The following is a 25,857-nucleotide window of genomic DNA, read 5'->3' on the forward strand; positions in this document are numbered from 1 at the left end:
TGGCCAGTCCAACCCAGTTTTAGGTCACATGACACACACAACCCATCACCACCTATAAAAAATGGCAAAAACACTCTACAGAGGAACGCCGTTTTTCATAATGAGAGAATACATAATTATCGATTAGTATCGGCCACAGGCCTTGCTAAGCACACACGAAAGCGACCAAACAATCTTTTCTTTTAGGAAAATAAAGTTTCTCCAGCAGTCTTAGCACAACCTCAGCAATCAAGCTAAGGGTTACATCGCATCCCTACCACACAAAGACACAATGTAGTGGAACAACATGTCTGATAGGAGGATGAAGAAGTCCCCAGGGAACCGGGGGGAAACACAATCCTCCTACTTTACCCTTAATACGGCCAGTTAAAACAGGAAAACCTGTTAATATGTGAACACACTGTTCATTGTCATTACAGGCTGAGAAAAGAATATTCTTTACTCATTTGTCACTAAGCATAGCTTTATAGGTTAGTTAACCCCCTTAGTTGTGAGTACACGGTACATATAAACACACATGATGTTTCTCAACACAACAAACCAGATCATTTTCACATCTGAAACAACAACCCGATTTGCACGGAGAAGCTAAATACCCAGTGACAAGACAATTCACTTTTAAGACAACCCTCCTCACTTTTAAGAGAAAAGAGAAACAAGATGTCAACACAGTTTTACAACGGTGATTTTACCAACACCCGACGGAGCCAGCACAATACCCAAACGGCCTGTGTAGCTGACTTGAACACAGATCTTCCGCTATCGAACATCTATGCCCATATCTCCTCGTGAGGGAATACTCTCATTTGGATATGAAAGATGGGGCCTTAACACGGTGACAGAGAGATATCCACTCGTCCAGAAAACACAGGGATCACCAGTGTTAATGGTCGTGGCCCACTAGTTAAAACTATAATGGGCTTCAGACCAAGGTCTTCCGTCGCCTAAGAGGCTGAACAAAGGACCCTAGCCTGGGGCCGGTTTTCATAAACATTGTCAATTAGCCCCCATAGCACTAACAGACAAGTGGAGCCTGCCAGCAAAACATAACTCACCAAACCTGGAACCCACCGCTTCTCACAACAGCGGCGCGTCCTACAGCCCAGCTGTGCCTTTACCGCAACCAGCACACAGCAAGGACTGCAGTTGGAAAAGCATGTAGCGGCGCGAACTCCCAATACGAAAACCGGTGGAGGATTTTTAGAATGATCATCATCTTCCAGACACTCCAGTACGAAGACAATATCGCCGTATTTTCTCGAAAATAGTGAGAGAGAAAATAAAGATATGATGTCAACGTATCCTTGCTTTCCAACTCTTCTCCTACCATCACATCACTTCAAGTGTGGGGATCTACCGAGGCACTTCCTTGTGGTGAAAGCGAGAAGGAGGCGAGTGGGTGGCCCCACCCCTGCTTATATGGGTAAGCTGATAGGGGTGTGGTCAGACAAATATTGGGATTAAAGGTACATTGTGGTCTTTATTCAGTGCGTGTGCACGCGTGCGAGGACAGTGCAGAGAGTGACGCCGAGCGAGAGCTAATACGATACAGAACTGGTATATATCTTCTTGTCTCTCTCTGGAGAAGACGGTGAGCTAATTTCCCAAAATGTTGGTGTGTTCCATTAAGAGGCTGTGCATCCAGTAAGAGTTGTGCTCCTCACACCCACCTTAAAGGTAGAATCTGTAATGTCATCAAACAGCGCCCTCTAGGTAAAAGAGCCCATGCTTGGTACTTCACTTTACTTTTTACTGTTTACTTTTTTTGTTTTGGTGTGATGTGTGGATTTCAGTGGGTATAGTGGAGAGGTTGCTACTGCTGGCCACACCTCAGGCTCTACCAAGAGAGGTCTGGAGAACAAGTTACTAAACTCCAACCCACACCAAAACAATGAATGTAGTATTGGCTACAGGTGTAAACCAGAATTTAATTATTTGTATAACAATGTATGTGCCAATGTGTGTGTCAAAGTCAGTACTCCATTGGTTTTCTAATGAGTAGCCACAGCTAACGATGAAAATGTAAGGGTCCTCTTTCTGATCTCTAGCTTTAGTAAAGAGTGGTGGTACATATTCAAACAAATACTGATTGAACTGTCCTCTCTGACACAAATAAATGTGAATGATTAGTGTGAGTGGTGTTCTCCTTCATGCAGCAGGATGTTGTTGGAAGTGTGTTCAGCAACCTAAATAAAGGTAAAATAATAATAATAATAATAATAATAATAATAATAATAATAATAATAATAATAATAATAATAATAATAATAATAATAATAATAATAATAATAATAATAATAATAATAATAATAATAATAATAATAATAATAATAATAATAATAATAATAATAATAATAATAATAACAATAATAATAATAATAATAATAATAATAATAATAATAATAATAATAATAATAATAATAATAATAATAATAATAATAATAATAAGAATAATAATATATTATAATAATAATAATAATAATAATAATAATAATAATAATAATAATAATAATAATAATAATAATAATAATAATAATAATAATAATAATGATGATGATGATGATGATGATGATGATAATAATAAATAATAGGAGTCTAATCTCTTTTTTCTCCAGGCACCCACTGTAGCCACACAGCCCCTCGGGAGCTGGTGAGCGATGGAGAGATGATGCACATCAGCTTCTCTTCTAACGCCAGGGTTGTGGACACTGGCTTCCTGGCCACCTGGAAAGCAGTGGACCCCTCGGAGGGTAAGAGAGGGAAGAAGAAGAGATGGCAGAGATACAAACTGAGATTACTGCTGTCAGCCTAGTGGGGATAAATAGACCACAATTTAGTTAATAGCGATGCTTTACTTTAATTGTTGCTAATTGGGGACTGTGGGCTATTAATTATGGCTGCCTTCATTGTTTGAAAACATTAAAAACAGATAAAAAAAAATTCCATCTATGCAAAGCGTCTAGCAACCTCCTTGGCAAGCATTGCTATCATCTACATTATCTCCCAAACATTAGGGCTGCCATGTCGGCTACCAAATCAATCAAAGATGGATGGTCTTTGATTAAGAGTAGCTGCAACATGTGGTAGCTGATATTAGTGCAAATCTTTGGTATATAATGTTAGCGCTAAAAATAGCTAACAGCAATTATGTGGTAAATGCTGTGCATTGTGGGATAGATTAAGAGGACTGAGTGACATCATTCATGGGGGAACCATACATAATTCAGTCCCCCATTAGGCACTATTAGGTATGCTAAGTAGGCTACATTATGAGCACACTTGTGGGTTTTAATCAGAACATTTAATTATATGCTTATGCTATAACACATACAATGTTGCAAAAAGCTCTAATGGCAAATGTGTAGCTATAAGGCTATCATACTGGATTCATAATGTATTATAATACATGTTATAATGCATTACAATATATGTGACGGAACTTGAACAAATAGAGAGGGCCTCATGGTGATTTCATCATGGTGAGTAAAGGTAAACGTATCGCCACAGTACCACATTTGTACTTAAATAATACCATGGTATACATATAATCCAAGTTAAACCATAACACGGTTTGGTTTTTGGTATTTCCATCATCTTTTGGTCACTACCATCATCTCAGTGACCAAAACATATTCGTAAGGGTCATTCAAGAGTATAATGGGAATGGCCGTTCTATCAATGGCATGTATTTTTCCTATGTAATTATAAGAATAGTGGATATACATGGATAATATACTTATAATAGACATTTAATATGCTTCTACTGGCAGTGCTCTTCAAGAAAAATTATCTTTTTAATCTATCTCTTTTCCCCTCCTTTTTTATTTATCTCTCCCACTGCTCTCTTTTGTTCCTACTATCTTCCTTTCCTCTCTTCTCTCTACCCCCCCCCCTCTCTCTCTCTCTCTCTCTCTCTCTCTCTCTCTCTGTCTCTCGCTCTCTCCCCCACCCCAGCTCCTTGTGGGGGCAGCTTCAGCAGTGAACAGGGGGAGATCACCTCTCCTAACTGGCCCAACGATTACCCCTCCCAGGCTGCATGCACCTGGCGCATCACTGTCCCCTCCGCCACAAACATCCACATAATCTTCACCCACTTCGAGCTGCAAGCTATGAACATGCTGGGCAGATGTGTGGACTATGTGGAGATCATCAGCGGAGAGGAGATGGCCTCAAAAAGTTGGTTATACTTACACTACAAATGGTCTCTCATAATATTAATCTTAATCGTAATATGGCTGCGTAGTGCGTACAACTATATTATTAAGCCTATCTATAAGCCTGGCCTATATTACTTGGAACTGTTGATGTGTACATTGAATCATATATCATATCATATATTTCTGTACATACTGTAACTATTAGGGCTATACCGAGATTTTCTACCATTTTACTATATTTTAATTTATTTATACTTTATTTACTCGGGAGTCATTGAGGGAGACCCTCATTTTCATTGGCATTTGAGATCACAGACAGAACACACCATTTTAAACATACAATAAATGAATCACCAACGCACAGTCAAAATTAAATACTCAATGCTCAATATCCAATATCACATCAGAGAAAGCAATTACAAGTCGAAGTAGGACGGTTATTAATTAAGAATCAAAACCATCCAGACCTAGTTTTAGGTCTGCATCATTACAAAAATCAATTCTTCCAAGATTAGTTCTAGCATGAAGAACTAGACATGAGACAATGTACATGATACATAAGCCTAGCTTTTTATTAAAGTGCACCATAAGTAATACAGTGGGCAGCTCAATTACGCATTCTTGTGCATTGGATACAAAAGCACCTAGATTCCGGATGGGTACAGATTGAGCAAAACTCAATTCCAAAGACTCCTCTCAGATCCATAATATTCCTGGGGAAAGCATCCTGGAAAAAAATTAAGATTGGTAACAAATGGATTACAAATACATTAAAGGTGTGGGAAAGTGTAAGGAAAAAGGGGGGAGGTCCACGATCAATATCTAGGGCCATGCCAATAGCAGACAATACAGAGTTCAGGCCAGCTATGGAGGATGGGGGTTTTAAAAAGTGGGCGGATTTGGGCCTGGTTACTATTAATCAATTAATGGAAGGAGACTGTTTGAAATCGTTTGCACAGCTACAGCAATGTTTTGATCTACCTTCGAAAGACATGTTTAGATACTTTCAAATAAGACACTATGTAATGACTCACAGTGAGTGGGAATCAATTAAGAGACCGCCAACAAACGTGGAGCGGTACTTTATTAACACAATAGAAAAAAACTTGATGGAAAGAAAGCAGATATCCAATATTTACAATATGTTACAACTAGATGTTCCAGGAGACACCACCTATATTAAAGAAAAATGGGAGTTGGAAGCTAATGTGATCATAGAAAATGAAGAATGGGAGGACAGCCATTCAAGCAATCATAAAATCACAAATAGCCCAATGTGGAAGGAGTTTGACTGGAAGGTCAAGGTCAGGTACTTTAGAACTCCTCAAGTTCTCTCCGGATTTTATGGTGAGTCCTTTTGGGTGAATATCAAAAATTAGATTAAAACCATTCTAGATCTTGACTTACCTCTGAATCCATCGTACTATATCTTGGGATGTATACGAAAGGCACATACTATGGAGATACGTTATACATCTTGAGAGTGATACTGTTAATAGCAAGGAAAATGATAACTATGGCATGGTTACAAAATCAACCACCGACAATCAAACAATGGACCAAGAGATTGAGACAGATGTATACAATGGAAGAAATGACTGCACAATTGCAACTGAAAAAATATATATTTATGCAGAGATGGTCACTTGTAACCTTGTACCTGGATACACACTAACATGAGTCTGACCCTCCTCCCTCCTGTAACCTTGTACCTGGATACACACTAACATGAGTCTGACCCTCCTCCCTCCCTCTTTTTATTTTTGTAAAAATATACAAACATTTTTTTTCTATTTTTTTTCGTTTCTTATCCTACTGTATGCCCTTAAAAAAATTCTAATAATAATGTAATAATTTTCCTCCCCTGGGTTATTTATGAGGCGTACTCGGATTATACTGCTTATTTTGATTATGCTGAATACTTTGAAAACAAATTGAATAAGATGGAAGAGCCTGAGTAACAAATGTCATTGACTATGTGAATCAAGTATATACTGTATGATCAATGCAACGTGATGTTCAGTATGACACAAAATAAAAGAAAGTAAAAAAAAAAAAAAAAAAAAAAAGGTAATACAGTAATAAGTAATACACCATTTTAATACAGTAAACAGTAGCACTGTATCTTATTGGGTGATAACGGTGTCTCTCACATGTGATTGGCTGCTTGTGCAGGTCGTTTCTGCGGCTTCGCCCCGCCCCCTATGGTGACCATCACAGGCAACACAGCTGTTATCCGTTTCCTGAGCAACGGTGCCGACCAGCAGAAGGGTTTCCGTGGTTACTGGACTACCGATGAAGCTGTGGTTCCCACTCTGTCTCCTCCACCTGTTCACCCATGGGACAACCTTACTATCAGTGAGTAACACCCAGGCCTGAACATAATAGATTTTTCCCCCACACAAGACTTTGTTTGTCTTTGGGTTAAAGAGTTAAAAGAACACGCCAACATTTTGGGAAATTAGCTTATCATCTTCTCCAGAAAGAGGCAAGAAGATAGATACCAGTTTTCTCTCTGTGTGTTCAGTAGAAAGCTATCTGGCTGCATGTTAGGCTAGCTGAGCACAATGAATGGAAGCGGACATGGCCGGTTAGCCTAGGCATTGTCCAACTAACACCTCTCATTGTGCTAAGCTAGGCTAACATGCAGCCAGATAGCTTTCTACTGAACGCACAGAGAGGAAATTGGTATCTATCTTCTTGTCTCTCTGTGGAGAAGACGGTAAACTAATTTCCCCAAATGTTGGCGTGTTCCTTTAAAGATGTAAGCCAGGACTTGAGACAAACTGCTTTCATGCGTAACGTGTTGTCAGTGTAACGGAGGTACCGTGTGTCTATCCTACAGTCACGATGGACAGTGTTGTGAAGTGACTGTGGACTGCAGCGGTACTGCAAGTAAACTCACTCCCCAGAGGCGTCCAGACCGCGTCTATATTAAAGGCAGCCGAAGAGTGCTTCCGCATTGGTGTTTTGCGCTCTGATTGGCCGAGCGCGCGCATGCGCATGAGCCGCGACGTGCTCCTCTAGCCAGGAATCGAAACTCCGTTTAAGCTCCAGAGAGCGAGGCTGAAAATCCACAGTTCTTGCCCCACTGATGGGAGCCGAATCCCGGATCCGAGTTTTCTGATGAATACCCCCAAAATATGGAGGTCCCGAACGCAATTAAGTATTGATTACGCCGTAACGAATCATTAAAAAAATATACCGTTAACTGGAGTATGTTGTTTCTTTACATATATGTTGGATTAGAGAATTGGTTTGTCATGACAATCCAATAAAAAATCGCGATTTACCCGGTGGCTACAACAACACACATCATTGTTTACAATGAACGGTGGGGCTAATCGACACGGACGCGTTAAACTAACCTAAAGTTAGTTGTTCACCAACAATCTACAGACACAAACAAACACAGAACCGGACTGTTATATTAAATTAATTGATTGCTGTTTAACGCGTCCGATTATTCCCATCATGTCACTGCCATTGGCTCCGCGCCGCGCTCTCTCACCGGCCGTCTTACCCCACGGACGCGCGCTCGTCCTTGGCATCGCCATCGGTCAACCGCCGCCGCCGCCACCTAAGTGGGAGCACCGCACGCCCCAGCCCAGCCCCACCGTTCATTGTAAACAATGATGCATGTAGTTCTATGTCGTTATGGCTTGCTCAGCACCTGTCTGCATATATCTCGCTTCAGCGTATATACACTGAATAAAAAATTCCACCATGTACCTTTACATGCCAGCATTCATCTGACCACACCCCCATCCGCTTACCTACATAAGCAGGGGTGGGGCCACACACTCATCTCCTTCCCAACAAATTTCATCCACAGGAAGTGCCTGCTCACATGCCCACTTGACGTGGAGAAAAATATTTAGTCTGAGGAAAGGAAAACAGAAGAACAAGGAGATACGTTGACATCATATCTTTATTTTCTCTCTCACTATTTTCGAGAAAATACAGCGATATTGTCTTCGTTACTGGAGTGTCTGGATCATTCCGACCTTCAACGGCTTTTTCGTATTAGGAGCTCACGCCGCTGACATGCTTCCCAGCTACAGTCCTCCTTGCTACGGCTGGATGGGGTTACCCTCCAGCAACACAGCTGGACTGTAGGACGCACCGACTGTTGTGAGAAGCGGTTGTTTCCAGGTTGGGTACGTACTGTTTTGCTTGCGAGCTCTGGTTGTTGTTGATGCTGTGGGGGTTGGCTAACAATTTACGAAACGCTGACTCCAGGGTAGGGTCCTCTGCTCGGCTTAAACGGCGGTCGGAGGATCTTGGTCTGACGCCCATGATGGTTAATCTAGTGGGCCGCGACTAAATCCTGGTGATCCCAGGATTTTCGAGCGGATGCTTCTCTGTCCCGTGCAGGCCCCATCTTTCATATACAAATGAAAGTATACCCTAACGAGGAAATGTGGGCATAGGATCTTCTTTATCAGGAGTTCCATGCTCAAAGGGTCCCGCTGTATGTCTGGATCACCGTTGACAACTGTGTTCTGACATTCTTTGTCTTTTCCCTGTTAGGGGAGGGATTGGGACAGCGGCCTGTCTGAAGTGTGGCTTGTTATGTCATTGTGTACAGTTCAGGTGATAGCTGCTTAGCTTGCATGCTAGTTTGTGGACTACTGTGTTAGCCAGTCAGCTGTTAGCTGCGGCGTTAGCTCGCTGTGTTTACCAGGCTAGTAATCGTTAACTTGTTGCTATCAGCCGAATGGCTGTTAGCTTAATGCTACACTGTTTTCTGTGACTATAACATGCCTTAAACACTCTGACTACAACGTCATCTTTGACAGAGGATGTTAGTCGAACCTACCGGGAGCCCGGCCGGCGAGGACTGCGTCAACATGGAGAACCGTAGGGGCTGGGTGGCGCAGCGACGCTGCCCTTGTCGTCAACACAGGAATGCTGTGTTCAACGTCGGTGCCCCGTTAGCCAGATTGCAGTTCGCTTGGCCTGCGCTCAGGGTAGGAAGGTCCCGACCGGACCTTAAACACTTCTTCTTCCTGCCCTTCTAAATGTTTTGTAATAACGTTGTTTTCCAAAACGGGTGTTGCTGCAATACATTGAGGATACGATGCGTGTTGTGTGTGAATTGTCTTGTCACTGGTATGGCTTCTCTCTCCATAGAAATCGGGTTGTTGTTTTACATGTGTAAAAATGATCTGGTTAGTTGTGTTGAGAACATGTGTGTTCATGTACCGTGAACTCACAACTAAGGGGGTTAATTAACCTATAAAGCTATGCTTAGTGACATATGAGTGAAGAATGAATTCTTTTCTCAGCCTGTAATGACAATGAACATGTGTTCACATATTAACAGGGTTACCTGTTCAACTTGGCCGTATCAAGGGTAAGGTAGGAGGGGTGATCCCCCCGGTTTCCCTGGGGCTTCCCCACCCTCCTCTCAGACATGTTGTTTACAATATATTGTGCCACTGTGTTTGTGGGGATACGATGTAACCCTTAGCTTAATTGCTGGGGTTGTGCTAATCGCTTGAGAAACTATATTTTCCTAAAGAAAAGATTGTTTGGTTGCTTATCGTGTGTGCTTAGCAAGGCCTGTGGCCAATACATAATCGAGGATTCTGTATTCTCTCGTTATGAAAAACGGCGTTCCTCTGTAGCAAGAGTGTACTTGCCATTTTTTGTTGTGATAAAGGGTTGTGTGTGTCTTGTGATCTACAACTGGGTTAGGTTTGGCCACAGAAGCACATGTGTAAGTCTGGTACCAGGGCTCTTAAGGGGGCCCTCTCTATTCTGTGTTTTTTCCTTAGTAAAAATCAGATAGCAGGTTAGCACATGAGCTGTGTGAAGCTGTTAGACACTTCATGTAGCTGACTATGACTGTGTCATGCTCTTTTTTGTCATTACATCGTATCATGGGTGTGGGGTCGTAAAGGGGTGAACTGGTAATCCTTTCCTCCCCTTTTTGATTGGTCAGGGGTTAAAACCCCCTGTCCTTCAAGGTTCCTGTCACGTTGCTGTTCGGCACGTTACAGGGTAAGGGGGGGGGGGGAGTTTCCTGGTCCCACGCCCTGGAAGATTGGGCGTGTGCACAGCAGAAATTCCCCCGCCATAGAGTACGTCACTGTGCGCGTCTCTGTTGGTAAGACTTCCGTGAGTTGTTCAGGTCCATGTGATGGATCTGTTTCAGGGAGTTGTCAGAGCTCCTCCTCACGAAGCTCCTCCTCGGGCCTTCTGTGAGTTAGGACTCTCCTTCCCTGTGAGGGAGCCTCCTCATAGTTCAGAGCCTCCTCCTCAGATTGTCAAGGTGGGTAGAACTTCAAAAAGGAGTTCTGCTCTATTGTGTGTGTATTCGATTAAATTCGATTATTGAGTGTGTATTGGTTCAGTGCCTCCTCCTTGGAGAGCCCTAAACCCGAATATTACATAGCTCAATATTGCAATATATTCTTTTCAATCTATACAGCTCGCGTGGGAAGTCTCTCTGGGGATTTCCGTCTCCTCCCTATGGGAAGGTGGTGGGATGTAAAAATGTAAATAATTTTTACCCTCAGCTGCGTCACGAGGGATTCATGTCAGTCTGTGTTCTTTCTTTTTTGAATAAAAAGAGGAAGGTACATGAAGCACGACGGCTCCGTGTCGTTCTCCCAGGCGACTTGGAGGAACAATGTTTGGTGTCTTGCTAGACTATCCATTGATGTGTTTGGGTCTCGACGCATACATAGTGCTGGCTTGGTGTGTTTCTGTTAAAGAATCACACAGGGGCTAAGTGCGCCTTGGTTGCTTGTTAAAACAGCGTTTTTATTGGGCAACTGGGATGGAGTTTTGTCTCTTCCGAGCGCCAGTTTACTAGGTTGTCTCGATGAATTCTCGTTCATATCTGGGGGATGTTAACGGAATAGATCAGAACATAGGTAGAGGGGTCTCACGCCCTTGGGGTGGGCCACTGAGCACGGTCCAAATAGGACCGTCTGGGCGGCACCCTCTTTTCATGTTTTAGATCGACACGCATACCTACCCCCTCTTCTGGAGTGGGCATGTCGGCGTGGTTAGGACATGGGACTGGTCTGGTCGCGCTGGTCCAGGTCAGTTAACCCGTTGTCCGCCGGGGATGCAGATCTGCTGTTCTGGTACCCTGAGGGACTTGTGCTTTTTTCGGGGGGAAAAATGCCGGGTCGGTCCGGGTGTCACTGGGTTAGGCGCTATGGAGACCCTTTGTTGGGTACATGTTGTACTCTGCACTATCGTAATGGCTTACGGCCATACCAACCTGTACACGCCCGATCTCGTCCGATCTCGGACGCTACACAGGTTCGGTCCTGGTTAGTACTTGGTTGGGAGACCGCCTGGGAATACCAAGTGCGGTGTGCTTAGGGCTGGTTCTCCATTCTTTTCGGTCCTCTCTCACGCGTGGCGAAGAGGGGGCTGTTGGGGTGGTCTTGGACCTCCTCTGGTAACCCTGTGCTTCCCGTGCTGCCGGGCCCGGTCCGAAGTAAAGTTTCGTTGATACCGTAGGCCTGGGATAACCCTTTTTTGAAAACTGAAACACTTGTACTGCGGTATAGCCAGTGTATACCCACAGGTGTTTTTTGGAGTTTTTTCTTGAGGGGTTATAGGAACAACCACCGTCTGTACAGAGAGGGTGGTTGATTCCCTGGTGTGTTGGAGCAGAGTCAACTCCCGGGCTACCCGGTTGAGTGTGCCCCTGCACGTTCATGACGTCTGTCAATCATGTCAGCCTTCTCTGCCTCTACCCCTCTGGGTGGGTTTTTTTTAATGGAGGCTTCGTCATGGTGATCAACAACGCCAGCATACGCCCCTTCCGCCGGGGGGGCTGTTTTCAGCTGACTCCTTTGGCGCCTGTCTCGTCCGCAGTGCTCCAGGCTCAGGTTACAGCCTGTTGCCTGGTTTCCCCGGTGCGCTGCCTGCTTCCGTTGGTTAACCTTTTGATTGCTTACGGCCATGCTGACTGCCTGTTCTGCAGGGTCAGTGTGCCAGGCGGTGTGCTATTGGGGAGAAAGGGCCCGCTCTTGGGGGGGCCTTATCCGAATACGCTGGCGATGTGGGGGGCGGTGTCACTAAGTGGCCACCTGGTGGGGTCTTGATGCCTGGTGTCATTGACCTCTCCGGGCCCCCTTTTTCAGGGGATCCAGTCCCTTCAGTGGGTCTGAGTCTTCCTTCGCGCTCCGCTGCTACGGCCTTGCCACGGGGTTGGGTTTGCTCTTGACCCCGTGATTTTGGGGGCAGTAATGAGGTTGTTCCTTCCGTTCGTTCCCGGGTGGCATGCGGGTTGTGCGTGTGTGTAGTCGTGGGGTCAAGCCACGGTCTGCTCACCCTGTGCGTTGAGTTGCTTGAGTGCCTCTTCGCACGGTCGGATCCGTCGCCCTCCCGTGAACCTCCAATAGGGGGGGTATCCTCCATTAGGGAGGGTCGGGGGGCTCGGTCCTCCCCGGTCTGATGGTTGTGGGGGGCCTCAGCGGGGTACATTTGTCGGGCTATGGCTCCCGCTCAGCCCCTGTCATGCAGACAGGTGCTGAGCAAGCCATAACGACATAGAACGAAGGGTTATGTATATAACCCAGTTCTATGAGTTATGGTGTGCTCAGCACCTGGACGCCGCTGCGGCCCTTGATTTTTTCATTGTGGTGAAATTTGTTGGGAAGGAGATGAGTGTGTGGCCCCACCCCTGCTTATGTAGGTAAGCGGATGGGGGTGTGGTCAGATGAATGCTGGCATGTAAAGGTACATGGTGGAACTTTTTATTCAGTTTATATACGCTGAAGCGAGATATATGCAGACAGGTGCTGAGCGCACCATAACTCATAGAACTGGGTTATATACATAACCCTTCGTTACTGTGTGTTGTTGTAGCCACCGGGTAAATCGCGATTTTTTATTGGATTGTCATGACAAACCAATTCTCTAATCCAACATATATGTAAAGAAACAACATACTCCAGTTAACGGTATATTTTTTTAATGATTCGTTACGGCGTAATCAATACTTAATTGCGTTCGGGACCTCCATATTTTGGGGGTATTCATCAGAAAACTCGGATCCGGGATTCGGCTCCCATCAGTGCGGCAAGAACTGTGGATTTTCAGCCTTGCTCTCTGGAGCTTAAACGGAATTTCGATTCCTCTGCCAATCAGAGCGCAAAACGCCAATGCGGAAGCACTCTTCGGCTGCCTTTAATATAGACACGTCCAGACCCATTACTTAGAAGTGAATTCACCTCTTGGTATAGTGGTCTGTGATGCTGCCCGCGGCGCGGGAGACCGGGGTTCAACTCCCACTCGGGGCATGTCCGAACCGATCGGTTACACTGGTGCCGTGACCCGGATGCCTTGGGTGGTGTGAGTTTAGGGGGGTGAGTGTAACGGAGGTACCGTGTGTCTATCCTACAGTCACGATGGACAGTGTTGTGAAGTGACTGTGGACGGCAGCGGTACTGCAAGTAAACTCACTCCCCAGAGGAGTCCAGACCCATTACTTAGAAGTGAATTCACCTCTTGGTATAGTGGTCTGTGATGCCGCCCGCGGCGCGGGAGACCGGGGTTCAACTTCCACTCGGGGCATGTCCGAACCGATCGGTTACATCAGCATGCTAAGCAAAATCTTGTTTTTTTGTGATACATTTTTTGCAGCGACCAGCAGCTCTATAGCTTGCTCTGTTGGTTGGTGGCCACAGTTTACGCCCTAGAAGGCTGTAATTTAGCATGGCGGTCAGGTTGTGTGTGTGTGTGTGTGTGTGTGTGTGTGTGTGTGTGTGTGTGTGTGTGTGTGTGTGTGTGTGTGTGTGTGTGTGTGTGTGTGTGTGTGTGTGTGTGTGTGTGTGTGTGTGTGTGTGTGTGTGTGTGTGTGTGTGTGTGTGTGTGTGTGTGTGTGTGTGTGTGTGTGTGTGTGTGTGTGTGCGTGCGTGCGTGTGTGGATGCATGCGCGTATGTGCTCGCAGCTATTGGGGATTCACACTGGTTGAGAAGTCTACTTTAAATTGTGTGAGGTCTGTACCTCACAATCCCTATGGTAACGGCAGGCTATTCTGTCAGCCAATCAAGTGCCACATCTATGCAAAAGAACAGGAGGGAGTTCACAAGGAATTTCTCACACACTCACACACACTCCTTCCAGAGCACATCTCTGATAGGTAGGGAGACAAGAATGAGATGTGTGTGTTCTGTCTCCAGGCTGGCCAGAGGATTGTGGCAGCCCAGCGGTGCCTCCCAGCACAGCCACTATGAGGGTAGTGAATGGGGTCGAGGCAGAGCCCCACTCCTGGCCCTGGCAGGTCTCCATGCAGGTACACACAACTCTCCTTTGTGTGTGTGTGTGCGTGTGCGTGTGTGTGTGTGTGTGTGTGTGTGTGTGTGGTCGAGTGAGAGAAAGACAGAGCATTATGTATTAATACATGTCTCTCTCTCCACTAGGCTGGAATCATCCCCATTGTTCCTTACATGCACGGCTGTGGAGGCTCTTTGATCCACGAGGAGTGGATTCTCACCGCTGCCCACTGCTTCATGGCGTAAGATATTAATATAGGTGGGAGAGAGAGAGACAGAGAGAGAGAGAGAGAGAGAGAGAGAGAGAGAGAGAATACTTTTAGAACACAGCTTACACATAATTTCTAAACCACCCCTTGTGAAAAAGTCATCAAGGTAGCCTACTGTAGTGACAAGAAATTATGGAAATCATCCGTATCATGGTTTAAATTGGATTATACCATGGTATTATTTAAGTAGAAAATGTATACCATGGTAAGTATAGTAATTACCATCAAACTACCATGATACTTTTAGGTAAGGCATCACTCAAACGTTTTGGTCTAGGGATGGTGATGGATGATGATAATAAATAACTACTGTTTAATCCTGATTATATTGTTTATTTATACCTCTGCCACCACAACCGCTACCCTCATCTCAGGCCGCTGAATCCACCCCAATTCTGGCGCATGTGCCTGGGTAAGCACCATATGAACTCCTCCGGGGATGTGCCCTCCGCCGAAATCTGCCACGTAGTGGACGGCATCATCCGCCACGAGGGCTTCGTGTACGAGCAGGACCAGTCGGACATCTCCAACGACATCGCCCTGGTGCACCTGACCACCCCCGTCAACATGACCAGGGAGATTAGCCCGATCTGCATGCCCAAACCCGGGGCCGTGATGCCCGCCAGTACCCCGTGCTTCGTTACCGGCTGGGGAGACGAGAAAGGTGAGAAGGGAGAGATGATCGGTCTGTCAATTTACACTGTAAAAAAAAATATATATATATATACTTACTGTCAAATTACAGTAAAATACCCAAATTAAAATAAAGTAGAAAAGCAATACATGTTGGGTGTTTCTATGTGTTTTTACATATAATTCAATGTAATTTAACATTCAAGACAATTAAGCAATGGAATAATCCTGTAAAAAAAATATATATAATTTCTTATTAAATCAATTTACAGATTACAACCTTTATTTAATGGTTAATATTTGATCAAAAGTAATTGAATGTATTTTATATTTTATAGCATTTACACTTAAAGTAGAACAAATTAAAGTAATCTGTAAAATAATACAGTGAATTTCCTGCGAAAAAAACTTTTTCTTTTACAGTGTATGTTATCTGTATGTATCTTAGACCCTAGTAAGTGACAGCTGCTCGGCGTGGCAGCCGGAGTTACACCAGACCAGAACGATTTAACATTGATGATCAGTAGGATGGATGCTACCTTTCCACTCCATCAGCTCCATTTCACAGCAACTAGATTAAGGTTGTCTGACAGGAGTCTGGACATACCAGCGTTGTCAATAATATGGGCTATAAGGAACAAAAAAGAAATGATGGAAAAGCATTATTCGCCATCCGTTTATTTCAATGATGTTGCCACAATGCATTATATCATGACCAGCGGTGTGGTGGTAAAATAAAAGCTAGGTAACTTTAAACTATGAACCTCTGTCAATAATCACCATAGGGTGTACAACTAGGAATGTGACTAAAGCACTAAAGGGATGTGTGCAAAACTGTTTTGTGGCTTGTGTGAGATTATGTTTTTTGGTGAAGTGCTCCTTTAACAAATAAAAAAATGCAATGACAAATTCAGAGTGGTGTCATTGTATGTTTTAGAACAATAGGAATGTGGGTAAACTCTATTTTGAGTAAAATCCCAATCTGAAAGGTCACTAAAGTGGTAATCCTTGATTACCCACCGCCTTCCTTCCCCCTCTCTCTCTATAGGTAACCTGTTCCCAAAAGTGTCAGAGAAGCTCAACCAGGCATCTCTCCCCATCATCGACTTCTCCACCTGCAGTAAGCCTGCGTACTGGTGGGACGCCCTCAGACCCTCCATGATCTGCGCAGGCTACAATTCCCCAGATGAGCTGAAGTCAGCCTGCCAGGTGAGATACCCTGTTAGGAGAGAGATGAGTTAGAGGGGCATTTATAGTTCGGACAACTGTCCTATAAAGTAATTTAGGACTGGATGTAAAGAAACACAAAGTAAGAAGGAGCTGCCCTATTGTTCGGACTGTTCTATAAAGTAATTTAGAACGAACATTTGTAAAGAAACTCAAAGTGAGAGAGAGCTGCTCTGCTGTTTCTGTAAAGATATTCAGAAACTGTCCTGTAAAGAAACTCAGGCAACACTAACCAGACTACCATGGGAAGGGGAAAAGCAACATTTCCACTGCGCAGATCAGAAGTGATAAGGCCAAGTTAGTATGAAGAACAATTTTATTGCACTGCACTGTTGCATCATTTTACTCTGTCTACTCTATTCTACTATTTATTGCACTGCACTATTTTACTCCGTCTATTCTATTTGACTCTTTTTATTATTGTCTATTTTTAAACTGCAATAGAATCAAACCATAAACAAGGTGGCATATTGGGATGTTAGATCCTAAGGTGAAAAACTGTGCTTTTATATGTCTGCACTTTTATGTGCTAATTTTGTGCCTGTCTTTTTTCTGTTGTGAAGCACTTTGAGCTGCAATTATTGTATGAAAGGTGCTATACAAATTAAGTTTATTATTATTATTATTATTATTTAGTGGGGGTCGAACAATTTTGTATCAAAATGTAACATTTACCCACTTTAGTTATCTATGTTTTTAGGTAGCTAAGGTTTTAACAAACTAACGACTGTTAGTAACATTTTAGATGATGCCGTATCCTGTTTTTTTTATGTTGACTGATGAATATCAAGTATACAATATATATCTAATGGATGAATAGCTAGTGTTTTGGAATGAAAGCCTTCTAAATATCCACTAGGACATGCTGGGGGAATGGCAAGAACAGCTCCACTCAAGCCTCCAGTTCTTGAGTGTTTTGTGGCTCGGATCCCAAATGGGTCTTCCCTGGAAGCTGTAGTCCCACGTAATTATATATGCATGTTGATGTCTCATGGTTGGATTCTCTGTTATGTAACGCAGCGGACAGTGTTTGTTTGTGATCGGTCAGCCTTGATAGCGATGGCTGACCAGTTTGTTGTCATAATTGGACGGAGAACATGGAAACAATTCTTGACGGGTCAAATGAGGCTCATACTCCCTGAATTGACACTAGCATGCAAGGATTATTCCTTGCTTTGTTTGTACAAATTTGTCTCAGCTTTTCCCCGAATACACAGTATAGGGTACATTCTAATAAGTGAATAGGGGCCTTTGAAGGACCCTACAGAGGGAATATGAGAATTATTTATTATTATCAAACTTGAAACTTGAAACTATTATTTATCTTTTATTTTTTAACCAGACATGCTTTTTAACATTCTGTATGAATGGAAACATTGACATTTGCACTTTTCACTACCAAAGAACTGCTCTTTGTGTAGGTTGAAGAGTTCAGAGATAATCCCTAGAATTGTTCACCATTACAACCCAACTGAACTTGATTCTGAGCTTCATTCCAAAATGCTGTTCTGTATATCCATTTCGATTTTTGTTATCTTTTTTTCTTTTACTTGATATTGATTTACTCATTATATATATATATATATATATATATATATATATATATATATATATATATATATATATATATTAGTGGTGGAACTCAATTAAACATTTTAATCTAATTAATTCGAGACTTTATTGTTAATTAATCAAAATGAATCACATTTTAATCGCATATCAATATTTGATGCGAAAAGCTAAAATGTTCAATTCAAATGGATTTTGGTATACAAGTGAATCAATGAATATACATTATACATACATTTAAGGAGCAAAATCCTGTATTAGCTACTACACAGACCAACAGATCAATGCCATTTTTAACAAAGTGCAGCAATTTTAGGAATAATATATATATATAGTGCAAAGGACCTTTTGTAAACTCAAGCACTTTCGAGGTAAAAGTAAAACGCAGTACTTTCAAGCATATTCCAGAACGCCCTACCCACAGCCGTAAAAAGATGTGAATCCTATACCCACATTCAAAACCGCTCTTAAAGAGCACCTATGGGAGGCTGCCATTTGAAACTGGCCACCGTAAATGTCCAGTTTATTATTATTATTATTATTATTTAGTAGGGGTCGAACAATTTTGTATCAAAATGTAACACTTACCCACTTTAGTTATCTATGTTTTTAGGTAGCTAAGGTTTTAACAAACTAACGACTGTTAGTAACATTTTAGATGATGCCGTATCCTGTTTTTTTTATGTTGACTGATGAATATCAAGTATACATACAACCCCCCACCCCCCCCCCCCCCCCACCCCCTCCTAATGTACAGTCTCCTCCCCATCATATGTATATATTCTCTGTTAGGATCTATGGGTAACAGTACTGTATATTTGCATATCGTATATCACAAATGTAACAGTAGGCTACTATATACCTGTATGTCATGTATGTCCCTATGCCATAAATGTCATGATGTCATGTATGTTGTGTATGTCATAAATGTCACTATGAATTGAAAATGGGGGACCCTGATGTAAACAAGACAAACGTCTTTCTCTGGTCTGCATCCCCTTAACAATTGTGTGTATTGAGCCGTACTGTATTGTACCCATTCTACAATCTGTTAAATAAAGTTTTCATTCATTCATTCATTCATTCATTCATTCATTCATTCATTCATTCATTCATTCATTCATTCATTCATTCACACTAGCTTAGCAGGATAAGAAACACTGTTCTACAGTGTTGAGGCGTACTAGCTTAGCAGGATAAGAAACACTGTTCTATATTATATAATTCAGAAACTACCTTTGATCAAAACAAATTGGACACATATCTTAATCAAATTATTCTCCCTAAACTTTCGGAGGACGACGCTAAACAGTTAGAAGCACCGATCACATTAGAGGAACTCAAGAAGGCCATATCCGAAATGAAAAATGGTAAGGCTCCTGGAAGAGACGGTATCCCATCAGAAATGTACCTTTCTTGTTGGGACATATTTGGACCCTTATTACTAAATATGATCTTATACTCAGTCAAGGAGGGGAGCTTCCATAAACACCACAATATCGCACTCATTTCAGTCCTTCTCAAAAAAGACAAAGACCCCACAGAGTGCGGTAGTTACAGACCTTTAAGTCTCCTCGGAACCGGTGTCAAACTGTACTCTAAGGTATTAGCCATCAGATTTCAAAAGCATATGACATCTTTAGTTCATCCGGACCAAACTGGCTTCATAAGAGGTCGCCTGATCAATGATAACATAAGACGAATACTGCACGTACTAGATGCAGACAAAGAGGACACCACACCTAAGGCGATGCTATCCCTGGATGCTATGAAAGCATTTGACAGGCTGGAATGGTCGTTTCTATGGGCAGTATTAGAAAGGATGGGGTTAGGAAAAGGATTCATTGATATGATTAAAGTATTATACAAGGACCCATCGGCCATGATTACAACAGGCACATTCATCTCCGAAATCTTTCCGGTATCACGCTCAGCCAGACAGGGTTGCCCTCTTAGTCCCGGACTATTCGATCTATCATTAGAGCCTTTAGCACAATATATAAGACAATCCCAATACATAGAACCAATCGTAATCAAGGGCACACAACATAAAATTAGTTTATATGCGGACGACGTAATATTGTTCATGCAAAGCCCCAACACCACATTGCCTCATCTACTCAAGTTGATAGAGAACTTTGGTGATTTATCGGGATTTAAAATAAATTGGCCGAAGTCGGCTTTCCTTCCACTTAACATCCATGCAAAAAAAGACACAACCCTCCCAGGTGCGATACCCATGGTAAAACATTTTAGATGCTTGGGTGTGGAAATATTTCCCACCATAAGACAAACGGTGAAACACAATTACACAAAAATACAGAACAAAATCAAAGACGACCTGGACAGGTGGGCAAAACTTAAAAACTCAGTACAGGCAAGGGTATCAATAGTTAAGATGGATGTATTACCAAGAATCAACTTCATCAGCTCAATGCTACCGTTACCCCCTCCAGAGGGCTACTGGAAAAGATTACACTCCTCCACATACAAATTTATTTGGAATAACAAACCACCTTGCATAAAAAGATCCACCGCACAGAGAAATAAAGCAGACAGTGGCATGGCAGTTCCAGATTTCTTACAATATTTTAAGGCTTTCACATTAAGACCATTGACAATATGGTTTGATCCCCAGGCTTTGGTATCTTGGAGAGAATTGGAAGAAAACATAGTAGCCCCACAGAGACTGAAGGACATAGCACACACTAAACTTCCAATCAAGCACTGTGAGCGGAAATTTGGCCCCATAATTACCCATGCAATCCGAACATGGCGGGAAACACAAAAAAAATACCCTAACCCTCAAAAATGGCATAATCACACTCCCATATTCAATAACAATGCACTCTTAATGGGAAAACGTCCTATAAGATTCCCTATATGGGAAGAGCAAGGCATACACTCATTAGGGGATATTTTTAATAACCAGGGCTTCTGTAGTTATGGAGAAATATGCACAAAGTTTAACCTCACCGAGTCCACATGGCTTTTTTACATACAGTTACGCCTATGTTTGAAGTCTCACGGTGTTCCATTACACATACCAGTTGAACACCACAGATTCCACAAATTTTTCTATGAAAGAGAAACATTGGGAGGTTTTGTATCAGGTTTTTATTATCAATTACTAACGTCCTCGTATGAAACCCTTCAACTAGACACTGTCTGGAGGAGGGATATTCCAGACCTGGAAAGTGACTTTGATTGGCAAGAAGCATGGGCAAATGTCCGTCTTACATCAAGGAACCCGGACCATCAACAAATCAATCTTAACTATATTCACAGGACATACTTGACTCCTATAAGACTGAACAGAATGGGCCTGAAACAGGACTCAAAATGCTCCCAATGTACAAATGGAGACGAAGGGACATTTATGCACATGTATTGGGACTGCCCACCAGTTAAGGCATTCTGGAAAGATGTGACCCATCAATTATCAAAACTTGTATCTTGGAATATACCAGTACACCCCTCTGTATTGCTTTTAAATGATGTTTTTGAGTTTGCAGTAAATCCACAGCTAAAGAGATTGGTCTTATCGGGTATCACAGTAGCTAAAAAACTGATCGCATCACGCTGGTTTCAACCGGAAAAAATGTGCCGGAAAGTTTGGTCTCTTACATATCTCGATGTGATATATCAAGAAATATCTACAGCAAGAATTCTGGGTCTCAACGAATCCAAAATGTCAATGTGGGTAGAAGTGGTGGAGAGAATAAAAGCTAGCTTATAATGGAAGTGTCTGGTTAGGAGTGAGGGATAATGGAGGTACTATCCAAGGAGGGGTCCGGGAGGGGGGGGTTCGAGCTGGAGCATATGTGTGTAGGGTTTTAGAAAATAGGTATTAGGGGTATGTCCTATATAAGCATTTGTATAATTGTTAATTTCGCTGGATATACACTGTATACGGTTAAAATATTATTATAGACTTTTTTTTTGTCTTGTTTCTGTACTTGCATGTAATTTTAACCACCTTGACTGTTAGTTTCATTATGCATTATGTGTTGAGTACTGACTTTTAATAATTTTTGTTTTGCAATAATAATAAAAAAATAAAAAAAAACACTGTTCTACAGTGTTGAGGCGTAGCTTAGCAGGATAAGAAACACTGTTCTACAGTGTTGAGGCGTACTAGCTTAGCAGGATAAGAAACACTGTTCTACAGTGTTGAGGCATACTAGCTTAGCAGGATAAGAAACACTGTTCTACAGTGTTGAGGCGTACTAGCTTAGCAGGATAAGGTGCTACACCACATATCCTCAGGACATCATGAGTTCTCATCCATCTCTGATCCTATCACCCTCTGCTATGTAGGTGACTATTGTATCTAATCAAATAGTAAGACAGTTTTCAAATTAAATGTTGCTATTTTGTGATCAAACATTCCTTTAGATACCTAATAACTCAGTTGTTGTTTTATAAGAGAAGGTGTCCTGTTTTTCCCAAATGGTTAATATCTTTTTTTTTAACACAGTTGGTCAAACCTTCCCTCCTCCTCTTTCCTCCAGGGGGACTCTGGTGGTCCATTTGCCTGTAAGACCACCGGGGTCAAACAGACCTGGGAGGTCCATGGTATCGTCAGCTTCGGACCCAAAGGCTGCAACAAGGACAAGAAACCCTCAGTGTTCACCCGCGTCTCTGCCTTCAGCGACTGGATAGAACACAACATCAAGAAGTTCATATATGAAAAGGGCAACACATTTAATTAAAAGGCTGAATGCTTCTAAAAGGGGAAAACAACCAGCATGATCGAGTTATTCTTTTATCTCTTTCGATTTCTCTGCCACCTCAGAGGCCACCCGGATCACTCTCCAGTCTTTAATAGTGAATTGTTAAATATGTCAATTAAATGCCATCGTCTTCTTCCCGTTTCTAGTGTGAAGGTGTGAAGTACCGCCTTGTTAATTCACTATCCATCAGCCACGTTTCTAATGTGATACATTGATAGTCTATGGTATTTGTATGTTAAAGAGAGAGACTATACAAATAATTGATGTTGTGACAATCATATTTAACAGATTGCACAAATAAGGAAACAGTTTCTCAGCCATTGAGATGTTTTAATGACGTTGTGATGTCTTGTTTTGTAATTCCTGTTCTTTAACCCTTTCACTGCCATGCTACCAAAACGGTTAACCCTTTCACTGCGACAACACACAGAAAGTTTTTTTTTTTGATCCACTTTTTCTCCCATTTTCTATATTTTTCTCCCATCCCAATTTCGTATCATCCAATTCAACCCTCCCCTGTCACGAACGCTGTTTCTTGCCTCCCACAAGCCGGCTGCAGTGAGGACTAAGTCATACATAGCACAAGTCCCCTCCGGTACTTGAGGTAACAGCAGTCGCATCTTTTCACCTGCGCAGCTCGACCTCTCAGTGTCGAGGAGTAACGCGTGGGAGGCTCACGCTGCCCCCGACACTTCCTGATTCTACTGCGCAGGCGCACCAACCGACTTGTAGGAGTCGCTTGTTCACAACGTTCGATCCCCACCCTTCAGTTTTTCCCTCCCCGTAATACGGCCAATGTGTATTACTGCGGACGACCAGCCAAACTGAAAAACAATGTGGAGAGCTGGATTCGAACACGCGAATCCTAGCGTCTCCACACTGGTGGCGAGTGCCTTAGACCACTACACCACCTAGCCGCCCTACAACACACAGAAAGTTAACCCTTTCACTGCCACATGACAGCCGTAGGTTGTGTGATAGTAAAGGGTTAACCTTCTGTCGTGTGGCAGTGAAAGGGTTCATTAAAAGAACATTTCCTTTGTTTCCCCTCATACTGTGGTGTTTTATCTTGAGGTGTGAATGTAATTCAGAAAGTGTGCTATTTGTCATACAGTTCATAGATGAATGTGTTGCAGGTCAGCACCACAGCATCAGGCAGGCTCACAACAACATAAACAGCACTTGTGCTGGATGTACACAATCCTTTCCACTGTTTACTTCTGTCTATCTTGACCTGCCTGTATGAACATATTCATAGTTTTGAACTAACCAATCTTAAAGGAACACGCCAACATTATGGGAAATATGCTTACCCAGAAGATAGATACTAATTTCCTCTCTGAGCGTTCAGTATAAAGCTATCCGGCTGCAAGCTAGCCTAGCTTAGCACAAATTAATGGAAGTGGATACGGACCACTAGCTTAGCTTAAAACTCCGGGAGAAGTATTTTTGGCTAACAGCTAGGCTAGTGGTCCGTTTCCACTTCCATTGATTTGTGAATCTGAAAGATGCCCAATCTGAGGAAAACAATAAACTTGTTAGCTCTCTCTCCTCCCTTATACCTCCCAGTTTTATTACATAACGAATGTTTATTAATCTGTTAAGCTGTAGCCCTATTTTCAGAAATTTCGCCTAAAGGTACATGCTTAAGTAAATGGAAGATTGCTCCACTTCTACAAGGCCAATTTGCATGTTCTTGGTATCTAGGAACATCTTTTTTCTAATGAAAAAAGGAGAATATAAATTATGATTTATTTTTGCATCTGTGCCGGTGAATAACACCATGAAAACATTGAGGTTCTTTTGATTTCGCTCACTGAGCTCATTCACCACCTTCTTGAGATCAAGTGTAAAGAAAATCTAAGCAAATGAATAAAGGGAAGATGATTAAACAGAAGGATTTGTAGATACAGTAATAAATGATAATTGATTTTAATTATAAATTCATATTTATTTTGACCTTGACCTTATTATGGCCAAATCATACATCTATGTATAGGGAAAAGGCTCCTCTTTCCAGGGCAGCGGGAAGTCAGTCAGAGTTGGGGGTGCGGTCGGAGTCTGAGATAAATAATATAATAACGTCATATTAAATGCATGCGCGAAGCGTATCATTCGTGATTTTCCATTCATTTGAAAGATCAATATTTTACACTACAACAGACAAACTTGAACACCAACATGTGGACAGTTCGCGTCTATACTTTCTGCAAGCAAGTTGTCCTTTTGCGCAATCTGATTGGCCACTGACGTTTCTGGTCATGTGACATGTGCGCCCAATCGTGTGACGGCAAGTTCTTTGGACGGTTAAGCTTAGGCGCTCTTTCGAAGTTGGTTAAGGTTAGAGTTTGTCTTAGAGCATGGCGATAGAACGCCAGCCCTGATTCCAAACTCTAACCTTAACCAACTGCGAAAGAGTCGCCTAAGCTTAACCAGTAATAAACTAGGCGTTAGGTCGTTTGCAGGCTGTTCGATGCGGAAATGGGCAAAGACACAGCTCGTCATGCAATTGGCGCACATGTCACATGACCAGAAACGTCAGTGGCCAATCAGAGCAACGCGGAAGGACAACTTGCTTGTGGGAAGTATAGATTCGGACAGTTCACACACGAAATGCAGCACTTTTTTCTCTAATCAGAAGACGATTTATTGTCGATTTAGACGCAACCGGCGGGTAGCAACAACTAGCGTTTGGACTTTCGTTTCGCACACCGCACAGGATCGTATAACCAGAGATGCAGAGTATAGATTAAACAGATTAAAACTGAATATACATGAATAATCATAGGCTTCTAACAGTCAGCGCTAGTGACAATTTACACATTTTTGTGACAGAATGAAGTGAACAAACAGACACGCAACCATCCGAAAATATTAATTTCTTTATTTGAAATATTTATTTCGAACATGTAAATAGTATACAAACTAAGAGTAACTGAACTTTGTGTGCGTGCGTGCGTGTGTGTGTGTGTGTGTGTGTGTGTGTGTGTGTGTGTGTGTGTGTGTGTGTGT

General features: G+C 42.5%; 2 protein-coding genes across 2 annotated transcripts in view; both read left to right on the top strand.

The window, feature by feature from the left end:
* Positions 1 to 14,657, top strand: part of LOC311231736 (cubilin) — a gene marked incomplete at both ends in the record, with an annotated part of 148,654 nt that extends 133,997 nt beyond the window's left edge. The window contains 5 exons of the mRNA XM_084318359.1: positions 2,616 to 2,750; positions 3,955 to 4,176; positions 6,333 to 6,515; positions 14,319 to 14,431; positions 14,559 to 14,657. Coding sequence (XP_084174485.1) covers positions 2,616 to 2,750; positions 3,955 to 4,176; positions 6,333 to 6,515; positions 14,319 to 14,431; positions 14,559 to 14,657 — 752 coding nt within the window. The remainder of the gene's footprint in view (positions 1 to 2,615; positions 2,751 to 3,954; positions 4,177 to 6,332; positions 6,516 to 14,318; positions 14,432 to 14,558) is intronic.
* A 425-nt stretch (positions 14,658 to 15,082) lies between these two features.
* LOC311231737 (chymotrypsin-like elastase family member 2A) lies at positions 15,083 to 23,526 on the top strand (the record flags this gene model as incomplete). Its single annotated transcript, XM_084318360.1, has 3 exons — positions 15,083 to 15,344; positions 16,362 to 16,522; positions 22,624 to 23,526. 3 exons carry the CDS (start codon positions 15,083 to 15,085, stop codon positions 22,822 to 22,824), a joined length of 624 nt encoding a protein of 207 aa, XP_084174486.1. The 3' UTR covers positions 22,825 to 23,526.
* Between the last annotated feature and the right edge of the window lie 2,331 nt (positions 23,527 to 25,857).

Source organism: Notolepis coatsorum, assembly GCF_963971535.1.
Source record: "Notolepis coatsorum genome assembly, chromosome: 7".
Lineage (NCBI taxonomy): Eukaryota > Metazoa > Chordata > Actinopteri > Aulopiformes > Paralepididae > Notolepis > Notolepis coatsorum.